Source organism: Apium graveolens, chromosome 10, assembly GCF_009905375.1.
Source record: "Apium graveolens cultivar Ventura chromosome 10, ASM990537v1, whole genome shotgun sequence".
In the NCBI taxonomy this organism is placed as follows: domain Eukaryota; kingdom Viridiplantae; phylum Streptophyta; class Magnoliopsida; order Apiales; family Apiaceae; genus Apium; species Apium graveolens.
This window is the reverse complement of record NC_133656.1, coordinates 128,109,702-128,121,280: the sequence shown is the minus strand read 5'-3', so window position 1 is coordinate 128,121,280 and position 11,579 is coordinate 128,109,702. Positions and strand designations below refer to the sequence as shown.

The 11,579-nt window shown below is 36.1% G+C and overlaps 1 protein-coding gene across 1 annotated transcript; it reads right to left on the bottom strand.

Moving 5' to 3' along the window:
- Positions 1 to 8,455: 8,455 nt before the first annotated feature.
- On the bottom strand, positions 8,456 to 9,120 carry LOC141690974 (uncharacterized). The gene is made up of 2 exons (XM_074495726.1): positions 8,816 to 9,120; positions 8,456 to 8,708 (listed from the first exon to the last, which is right to left on the bottom strand). The coding sequence occupies exons 1-2, from the start codon at positions 9,118 to 9,120 to the stop codon at positions 8,456 to 8,458; spliced, it is 558 nt and encodes a 185-aa protein (XP_074351827.1).
- Positions 9,121 to 11,579: the final 2,459 nt, after the last annotated feature.

The window sequence follows — 11,579 nt, the reverse complement described above, 5'->3', positions numbered from 1 at the left end:
AGAGATTCCTGAACTAGCATAAGTGGATCAGCCTTGAACATTCGCTTCCTTCACTGGAAGGGGTAGATCCTTTATTGATCATACACTATCTTTGTGTACAAATTCCTATACCCAGAAGAGCCCTAATAATTGTCCCTGGAGACTAAGAACTAAACCAAAGCATAGTTCAGTGTACACAAGATGACTATGATGACCTCAAGTCTAAGGATACTTGTACAACTATCACTAAGCGAACAACTGCTGACACGTGAGTGAACTCCATCAGTTGTTCAGCTAGGCGAGTCATGTTCAGTGAACTTATTCTATAATAAGCACCTACATACTAGCTATAGTGTCACCACACAAATGTCTATGAGAACAGACATCCTTCATAATGAAGCAAGCATAGTATGTATCGATCTTTGCGGATTATTAATTACCAGTTAGTAATCCTATGACCAGGAACTATTTAAGTTTAGAGTTATCATCTTTTTAGGTCTCACTATTATGATCTCATCATAATCCATAAAAAGCTTTACTCTAAACTATGGTATATCTTATTTAAACAGTTAAATAGATAAAGCCCGTAATAAAAACAAAACAAGTCTTTATTAATATCAATGAAATCAAAATAGATTACATAAAAGTTATTCCTAAATCCTTATACATGATTGGACTTAGGACATATTCCTTTCAATCTCCCACTTGTACTAAAGCCAATCACTTTGGTATCTAATACCCATCTCATCTTTATGACGATCAAAGTGACTTTCAAAAAGTAGCTTTATGAGTGGGTCTGCTATGTTGTTATGTGTGTCAACTCTAATTCAATACAATACAAGAAATGTTACCGCGCTCCCACTAACCCTTTTGTAGACGCATGGTTCATCTTCGTTTTTGATAAAATCAAACTCTTTGATTGTCTCATCAAAACGAATGTTCCATCTTTCGAGAAGCCTGCTTTAAACCACATATGGTTCGCAGCAGCTTACATACTAGGTTTTCATTTCTCTTGGAAAGAAAACCATCTGGCTAATTTCCAGATCTCATAGTCGTAGTAAGCAGCATTCGCAAGCAAAATCCGAACTGATTTTAATAGGGCTACAGGTAAAAGGTTTCATCAAAGTCAATCCATTGCCTTTGTTTGAATTCTTTTGCCACAAGCCTGGCCTTAAAGGTCTCCACCTGGCCATCTGCTCTAATCATTCTTTTGTATCCCGTATACATAGATTTCTTTCCGGATTTCATGGCACTATGCCATTTCTCTGAGTCAACACTGCTCATAACCTCATTATAGGTCACAGGGTCGTCATCATCAATGATCAACAACTCATTGTCATTCTCAATGAAAAGTCCATAATACCTCTCAGGTTGGGGAGACACTCTCCCTGATCTATGAATGGGCTGTTCCACAAAAGGTTGTTCAGTCAGAACAGGTGTTTCCACTTGATCCGTAGTAGTTTGTGCTTCTTGAACTTCATCAAGTTCAATTTTGCTCCCACTATTTCCTTCAAGGATAAACTCCTTTTCCAAGAAGGTAGCATGTCTGGATATAAACACCCGATGATCGGTGTAAAAGTAATACCCTAAAGTCTCTTTAGGATATCCCACAAAACTACATTTTACGGATCGATATTCCAGCTTATTTGGGTCAACTTACTTGACATAAGCTGGACATCCCCAAATCTTAACGTGTTTAAGACTCGGTTTCCTTTCTTTCCATATCTCATACGGAGTTTGAGGAACAGATTTGGAAAGCACCTTATTCAGTAAATATGCTGAGGTTTCCAATGCATAACCCCATAGGAATACTGGAAGATTTGCATAGCTCATCATGGACCGAACTATGTCTAACAAAGTTCGATTTCTCCTTTCAGATACCAATCTGGAGGAGTCCACTGGGAGACTATACCATTTACTTTGAGATAATCTAGAAATACTCCATTAAAGTATTCACCACCTCGATCTGATCGAAGAGTTATAATACTATGTTTGGTTGTTTCTCCACTTCATACTTATACTCTTTGAACTTTTCAAAGGCTTCAGACTTGTGTTTCATCAAACACATATCCGAATCTAGATCTATCATCTATGAAAGTAATGAAGTATGAAAATCCACCCATGGCTTGCGTAGACATTGGTCCACATACATCTGTGTGTACCATTCCTAGCAAATTTGCAGTCCTCTCTCCATGTCTACTAAATGGAGACTGCATTGCCACTATAAAGTGAGATTTTCATCATCTCTTTTCTTTTATTAGTTTGTTCAATCTGAAGTAAATTATGTCACATATAAACAGACCATTATTTAAAGTACCACGTCCATAAAGAATATTATCTCTAAGAATAGAACATTCATTATTCTCAATAATAAATGAAAATCCATCCAAGTCTAACATGGGAATAATATTCCTCACAATCGAGGGAACAAAATAACAATTATTTCAAACAATAGTCTTGGCCGTAGGCATATGTAAATAAAATGATTCTACATCTTCAGCAGCAACTCTTGCTCCATTTCCATCAGTAGAATCACCTCCTCTTCCTCAAGAGTCCTACTTCTCCTTGGTCCCTGCAACAAATTGCAGATATGAGAACCACAGGCGGTATCTAATACCCAAGTAGAAATGACATATTCACTTCTATCATGAACATACCTGAATCAGAAGCGGTAGTCTCACTACCCTTCTTCTTCAATTCTGCAAGGTAAACCTTGCAGTTCCTCTTCCAGTGCCCCACCTTGTTACAGTGAAAGCTAACAACTTTGCTCTCGGGGTCTTCAGCTTTTGGTGGAACCGGCATTTTCTCACCTACTTTCTTCTTCTTGGAAGAGTTCATCTTCCTTTTCTTAGGATTGGAACCTTCACCAATTAGAAGAACAGAACTCTTCTTAGGGGGAAAATTCGATTCCGCAGTCTTCAACATGTTGTGGAGTTCAGGCAGGCTGACATCCAACTTATTCATGTGAAAGTTCACAACAAACTGCGAGAACGAACTCGGAAGCGATTGCAAGACCAAGTCTTGGCTCAGCTCCCCATCCATGGCAAAACCAAGTTGTCCAAGACGTTCAATCAAATTGATCATCTTAAGTACATGGTCATTCCCAGATGATCCCTCAGACATCCTACAACCGAACAGCTCCTTCGATATCTTATATCGAGCTGTCCTCCCCGCCACATCATACAACTCTTGTAGATGCATGAGGATAGTATGAGCATCCATATGCTCATGTTGCTTCTGTAGCTCAATGTTCATGGAAGCTAGCATGATGCATTGAGCAACATTTGCATCATCTAACCACTTACGATACACAACATGTTCATCATTATATGCATCACTAGCAGGTTCAGTAGGCTTAGGTGAGTCAATCACGTATTCCAGCTTCTCAATCCTGAGAACAATTCTCAAGTTTCGAAGCCAGTCAGCATAATTAGGACCAGTCAATTTGTGAGCATCCAGTATGCTCCTAAGTGATAGTGCAGAAGACATAACGTACAAACTAAATCTGTAAATGATAAACACATAACAACACTTAGCAAATATTCGATTTCATTTCAAAACACTATATGAATCGGGTCTTTATTCATAAGTGGCTCCCACTAGTTTTCCTAATTTATTCAACCCCCTATATGAAAAATTAAGCATTCATAATGCTAGTGGGAATAGGGATCCTACATTCCATTACACAACCCCGGCTGTAGCACGAACCGCCATGCAATGTTCAATAGGCAGACAACTCTTGTCAATTACATCTCATGTTATTCCCTAGTCAAACTTTAGCCTCTTGAATAATTGAGTCTCGGCTGTAGCACGACAAACTCAATATTCTAAGTCAAGTCTAACCCAACATTCCGTATAGTTGAATCAGTCCCCAAAGGCCCACGGCTGTAGCACGTACCGACCTTTAGATTCTTATTCAATGTACACATCTCTATGTAATAGACAAGTATTTCTTATTTCGAAATCAAAGCCCTCGGCTGTAGCACGAACCGACAAAGATTCAAAAATAAGAACTACTTTTCTATCATGTTGGAAGGCTATGACCGACACAAGCCCGTTGTGTCATTGGCCAATTACTACTTGATATTATTTAATTTTAGAGTGATTATATTACGTTACAATCATAATCATATTATAAAGAGATTCTTCCTTTTAAATTAAATATTTCAAATCAACAATCAATAATCAGATGATTCCCAGATCGGGTGGAGCATTGTCAAGAGGCGTCACTTAATAACTCTTTCTTACAGATAGAAATCTGTTGTTGACAGAATCATCCTTTCTCTCATATCGAAAATTCATATTCAATTACGTGTTTCACAAACACAAGAATCTCATGATTGTATTCATAATATTATTCTTAAGGTTATGAAACAATTTCACTATACTAGGTTGTCTAATAAACGCCTTATGTTCATTTAAGTTCACCTAAATCTATCATCGCATGATAAACTAAGCATATATCACATATATAAACATGAATAAACATCAAGGTAGGCATGTTACATCATCTAGCACATTAGTCTAAGCATTATACATCTCTATGTATCACATGAAGCATTTAAAAGCAATTAAAAAACAGTCAAAAATAGCTTTAAAACACTTCATGGAAATATAAACAGTTCAAAACTTTTATATAAACTAAAATTGATCACTCCATTAGATCCGTCTCGGAAAAACGAATCCAACGGTATATTGTACGCCTAAAACGGAGTTACGAAACTCCCAGAAAATCAATTTTAAAATCAACAGAGGGCTGTAACGCATTACAGGAACGCGTTACAAGCCCTGTAACGCATTCCGGTGATGCGTTACACCCCTTTTAAGCCATTAAAGGGTGTAATGCATTCCGTGAATGCGCCACAGGTGTGTGTAACGCATTCCCGGAATGCGTTACACCCCTATATATTTTTTTTTTGTTTTTCTGCAGCAGCCGCGTCTTTTTCTTTCTCGGAAACCGTGCCGCCGTACTGTGCTGTCAACTCTGTCCTTTTCTTTGTCCGTGCAGCAGCATCAGCAGATGCAGTAGATGTATATACAAATATATATATATATACTATATATACATATATTTACTTATTTAATTATGAATTTTAATTATAAGAACTTCAAAAATTCATAATAAAAAATCTATACATCCTAAAATTATGAAAAAAATACCCAGACGATCTACAACACTTGTAGAACCCAGATCAACATTCAAAATTATTCTGAGAAACGATTTCTCATCAGACAAAATTAATCCATAATATAACTTGTAAAAATCATAATTAATTCATACAAGCACATAAAATTCTGAAATTTTTACCACAGATCTATATGCATACAACCTATGCACTGATACCATTGTTGGATTTTTAACACAGCGGGGGCATGGCAAATCACTTTTACATATATAAAATCCAAATAAAAGCATATAAATCGTGAATAAAAATTCGAGGGATCGAATCTAACCTTTTAAATTAATTCGGAGACAACGATCAGAGATCCTTAGCAGTTGCTCCTCAAGTGTGAAGCACTCCACCGGTATCGACCAAGAAAACGATGTTAAGGAGGAGGAAGGAGGTGGAGAGAATTGGGTTTTCCAAACTTTTTTGGTTTTCGGGTTTGATGTGGGTTAGAATAAAATTAGGGTCTATAATAGTGTATTTATAGGCAAAATTTTCAGCTGAAATTTTCCCATAAATATTATTATTATTATCCCATTTATTATTCTCATTAATAATTAAAACACCTTTTAATCATTAATCCTTTTTCTAAACACTTTAGAAATAATTCTCTCTCTTGATTTAATTTTCAAAAATTAAATCCTTTAATTAATAATATTAAGAACTTTTCTTAATTAATTTATAATCAATTAAATCTCATTTAATCAATTATTAAATTTGCCAATTAATTATTTATTTCATAAATAAATAATTATTAGCCATTATTAATTAATTCCTCCACCATTAAATCATTCTCTTTTTATGGTGTGACCCTGTAGGTTCAATATTAAGCCGGTAGTAGAAATAAATAATAATAAAACTATTTTATCATTATTTATATAAATTCTCTAATTTATTAAATATGATTAATTAATTAATCACATTTATTCTACATCGTGAGTGATGCTTCTCAACATATCGCGACTATCCGGATAATATGAATTCACTGCTTAGAATACCAAGAACCTGTCAGTGAATAGTTACCGTACAATAAACTCCTTCTACCCTACAATGTCCCGATTAAATACAAGGCATGGATCTCGTGTCAAGCCTATCTAATTCAATCACTTGCTTACCATTTACTATGCGTAGTTCTATGCAAATTAAAAACTCCTTTCTAATTTCATTTACTCTGGCCAGAGATTCCTGAACTAGCATAAGTGGATCAGCCTTGAACATTCGCTTCCTTCACTGGAAGGGGTAGATCCTTTATTGATCATACACTATCTTTGTGTACAAATTCCTATACCCAGAAGAGCCCTAATAATTGTCCCTGGAGACTAAGAACTAAACCAAAGCATAGTTCAGTGTACACAAGATGACTATGATGACCTCAAGTCTAAGGATACTTGTACAACTATCACTAAGCGAACAACTGCTGACACGTGAGTGAACTCCATCAGTTGTTCAGCTAGGCGAGTCATGTTCAGTGAACTTATTCTATAATAAGCACCTACATACTAGCTATAGTGTCACCACACAAATGTCTATGAGAACAGACATCCTTCATAATGAAGCAAGCATAGTATGTACCGATCTTTGCGGATTATTAATTACCATTTAGTAATCCTATGACCAGGAACTATATAAGTTTAGAGTTATCATCTTTTTAGGTCTCACTATTATGATCTCATCATAATCCATAAAAAGCTTTACTCTAAACTATGGTATATCTTATTTAAACAGTTAAATAGATAAAGCCCGTAATAAAAACAAAACAAGTCTTTATTAATATCAATGAAATCAAAACATATTACATAAAAGTTATTCCTAAATCCTTATACATGATTGGACTTAGGACATATTCCTTTCACTTTGCATGTTCTTTTTCAGTCTTTGAGTAGATCAAGATGTTATCAATAAATACAATAATGAATTTGTCCAAGTACTTTTTGAACACTTGGTTCGTCAAATCCATGAATGTTGCTGGTACATTGGGTAGTCCAAATGCCATCACGAGGAATTCTTAATGTCCGTATCTCGTTCAGAACGCAGTCTTTGGAATATCTTCTTCCTTGATCTTCAATTGATGGTAACCCGATCTTAAATCTATTTTCGAAAACCATGTCGCTCCTTTCAGTTAATCAAATAAGTCATCGATTCGTGGAAAAGGGTATTTGTTCTTGATAGTTAACTTGTTCAACTCACGATAATTGATACATAGTCGCATACTACCATCTTTCTTCTTTACGAACAACACCGGTGCACCCCATGGGGATACACCGGGCCTTATAATTCCTCTATCGAGAAGATCCTACAATTGCTTTGCTAACTATTTCATCTCAACATGTGCCATTCGATACGGAGTTTTGAAATTTGTTCAGTTCCTGGTGCCAAATCAATGGGGAACTCGATTTCTCGATCCGGAGGTAGTCCTAAAAGTTCATCTGGAAAGACATCAGGAAACTCACAAACTAAATGAATATCTTCGATCTTTGGACTTTCTTTTTCTGTATCCAATACATAAGCTAAATAAGCTTGACATCCTTGACGTAACAATCGTTTCATTTGCATCATCGTTAAAAATCTCTGCTTCTGTTTTTTGCCTTTAACGTTACCGTTGCATTTTCCTCGGTTCGTAAATTCACCTTCTTATTTGCGCAATCGATCTGAGCACTATTATTGGCTAGCCAATCCATTCCTAAAATAATATCAAATTCTCCTAACTTGAAAGGTATCAAGTCAACTGAGAAATGATGTCCCGCTATTTCGATATCGCAACCCGGACACACTCAATCTACCGTAATTTGATCATTGTTTGCTAACTTTACGATTAACGTTTTGTCTAACCGTTGAATTTCATAATATAGCTTATGAATAAATTCTTCAGAAATAAAAGATCTCGTAGCTCCAGAATCAATCAATACTTGTGCATTTACAGAATTCATACGAAGCGTATTTGCAACCACGTTAGGATTCTGCACAGTTTCTTTCATTGACATGTTAAAAGTCCTTGCCCTAGGCTGATTCTTCTGTGGTGGAGAAGGTAATGCCAAAACCCTTGGAACACTGTTAGTCATTGCTACTCCCCTACAATCTTTAGTGATGTGTCTCTTTCTTCCGTATTGGAAACAAGTAACCTCTTCCTTTCCTGTCGGGTATTCCCCAGAGTAGTGTCCCTTCTGCTTGCACTTGAAGCACGTGATGTTTGGCTTGTTACAAATTCCAGTATACTTCTTCCCACATGTTCTGCAGTCAGGTATTGGTGGTCGGATGAGTCTTTGTTGATTTGGGGCTGGGAGTCGGTTACCCGTCCTCTGGTTACCCTGTTATGTCCTTCTGAAATTCACATTTTCCTGGGCTTGAAATCCCGGCCTTCTATTGGAGCGGTTCTGAAAACTTCCTGGTCCCTTTTCCTTTTGGGACGCTTCACTTTCTCCCTCAATAATCATGGCCTTATGAACTACGGCAGTATAGGTTGTCAGTTCGAACACCACTACTCTGCTACGGATCCACGGCTTCAATCCCTGCTGGAATCTCTTGGCTCGCTTTTCATCAGTATCTACTTGTTCTGGAACAAACCTAGCCAATTTAGTGAACTTGGCTTCATAGTCAGTGACCGTCAAATTTCCCTGCTTCAACTCCAATAATTTATTTCCATTTGATTCTTCATGTAACGGGAAAAATACTTCTCTAGAAAAAGTTCGGTGAATCTGTCCCAAGTCACTACACCCTCACATTCCAGTGCTTTCTTGGATTCCCACCAGTAATTGGCCTCTCCCTTCAAGAAGTAGTTAGCAAAATCTGACTTTTGATCTTCTTCAACTTTAACCAACGCAAAGGCCTTCTCCATTTCTTTTAACCAGGCTCTTGCCTTAGTAGGGTCCGCTGAACCTTCAAATTTCGGAGTCTTTACCAACTGGAACTGCTTGAAAGTAACTACAGGTACCACTGGTGGTGCTTGTGGTTCTGGACGAACTACTTGCTGTAACATTTGCTACTGAAATTGTTGTTGCTGTTGCTACATCTGCTGCTGCATCATCATCATTTGTTGTTGCATCAGGTGAAACATTTGGTCCATTTGGTGGTTATTGTTGTTTTGGCCTTCGGTATTGTCATTAGATAACTCAGTTCTTGTTTTTCTTTTTGGTGCCATGGTTCTGATAATAAAACAAATGGTTCCATTTTAATAACAATTTATTAAACATGTGGTATAAATAAAGAAACAATTTATATGGCATTAAACAGAAATTTAAACAGTTGATATTGGAAAGAAAATAATTTATCGAGTATCTGAACAAGAAATTAAAAACAGTTCAGTGTTTAATTAAATCACTTGGAAATAATTGAAAAAATTTGGAAAAATAAAGGGTACAACATGGTTGTAAATAAAAACAGCATTTAAAATATGAAATGGTAAGACAGTGAAATAAATATAATTGCTTGAAAGACTGGAAAATAAAAGAAAAATGTAGAGCTTATTCAAAAGCGACTTGAAGCAGCGCAAAATCGACAACGCAAATATGCAGATCCAACCAGAAGGGATGTGGACTATCAAGAAGGAGAACATGTGTTACTAAAGGTATCACCGTGGAAGGGATTGACTAGGTTTGGCAACAAGGGCAAGCTAAAGCCTCGATACGTCGGTTCATTTGAAATTCTGAAGAAAGTCGGGAGAGTTGCATACGAATTAGCTTTACCGCCCCATATGCAGCATATTCATAATGTGTTTCATGTGTCAATGCTTAAAAAGTATAACCCTGATACAAGGCATGTAATAGAATATGAGCCGATAGAGCTTCAAGCTGATTTGTCATATATAGAACAGCCAGTAAGAATTTTAGATCGGCAAGATAGAGTATTAAGGAATAAGTCTGTACCATTAGTAAGAGTCTTGTGGAGAAATCCCGTGGTTGAAGAGTCAACCTGGGAGCGTGAAAGTGAGATGTTAGAAAAGCATCCTCAATTATTTTCATCGCGTAATTCTGAGGACAGAATCCTAATAAGGGGGGAGAATGTATCGACGAGAAATTACGCTTCTATTATATCTTAATAAAGGTGATTTATGTGTATTATTATGCCAGTAAGTGTGTGGGGTCATAAAACCCTAATTGTTATGTGCTACGTGTTGTCTGTGTTGATCAGAATGTGTTTCGGGTATTTATTGAGTGTTTTATTATAAATTATATATTTTATATCAAAATCTGTACAGCCCAAACAGTGTTTTAAAAGCCCATATTTCAAACAAAATCATTGGCCCTATTTTTCCAAGTATGGCCTATACCACATCGATATTCTGAACATCTAGTAGTTTTACAAATTTACCATTTTCGCGAAAAACGACTTTTCCGGGCCCCTTCCGGTGTCAAAAATCCCACAAAAATCACATTTTTATTTTTATATGATCATGAAATTATCAAACATCATTTTTCTTTGCATTTTTGTATTATTCATAATTTTTGGGAATTTTTGGCATATATTTTGTATTTATTGGACATTTAAAAATTCATAATTAATACCCAAAAATTATAAAAATTGGGGCCAAATAATTTATTAGATGTGTAATTAGACTCTAAATTTTATTTAGGGGTATTATTTTCACTAGTATAATAGCTAATTTACTGTTAATTATTAATTAATTAATTATAAAAAAAATCAGAATATTCAAGAATAATTGTGTTGGTGAAGAACAGCTTGAGAATTCAATCCAAGATTTCATAGTGATTCTGTTGTTCAAATCTTACATTTGAGTAACCAAAACGAAGATTATGATCTCTACTTTCTATTCATACCATCAATTTCATGTTTTGTTGTTTAGATTTTCAATTCGTATTTTAGGGTTCATGAACTGAAATTGGGGGTTTTTGATTGTGGGGTTATGGGATGAATTTGATGCTTGGGTTAGCTTTAGATGCTTGTTTACAGTTGATTTGTGTTATTCAATTCATCAAATGATTGTTGTAATTAGTTGTTCTTATTCTGGGGTTTATGTATATTTTAATTACTTCGTTTTTGATTTTATATGATTCTGAGGTTGTTTTGGTTATAGGGGTTAGATTGTAGCAGTGTTAAGCTTTATTTTGAACTATTATGTGTAATTTTTTGTGTGCGGAATCGATAGTTTGAGTTTCTGGCCGGAAATTAGTGTGATTTGATCGGAGAATTCGTTGCAAGGGTTATCAGGTTATGATGTTGATATGGTTGTATTGCTGATGAAATTCTGAATGAAATAGAGGGTTGATTCGATCCAAACGATGCGCGAATGGGTTGTAATTGGTTCGCCGGGTTTTTGCCGGTTTTTGCTTGGTTCTTACCGGAGAAGATGATGGAGTTATCGTCGGTTGCGGGGGATTTGACGGCTGTACTGTAGAGGAAGATTGGAATGATTCTGCAGCTTAAACGGATTGGAATCGTCGCGCTTTGGCCGTGATAGGCTCGCCGGAACCTGGGTTT

What these genes read in the sequence shown, in the direction of transcription:
- LOC141690974 (XM_074495726.1), bottom strand. Translation starts at nt 9,120, where the DNA reads ATGTTACAGCAAGTAGTTCGTCCAGAACCACAAGCACCACCAGTGGTA. An exon ending in ACCGAACTTTTTCTAGAGAA is followed by an intron (nt 8,709 to 8,815) that starts GTATTTTTCCCG and finishes TAAATTGGCTAG; the next exon opens with GTTTGTTCCAGAACAAGTAG.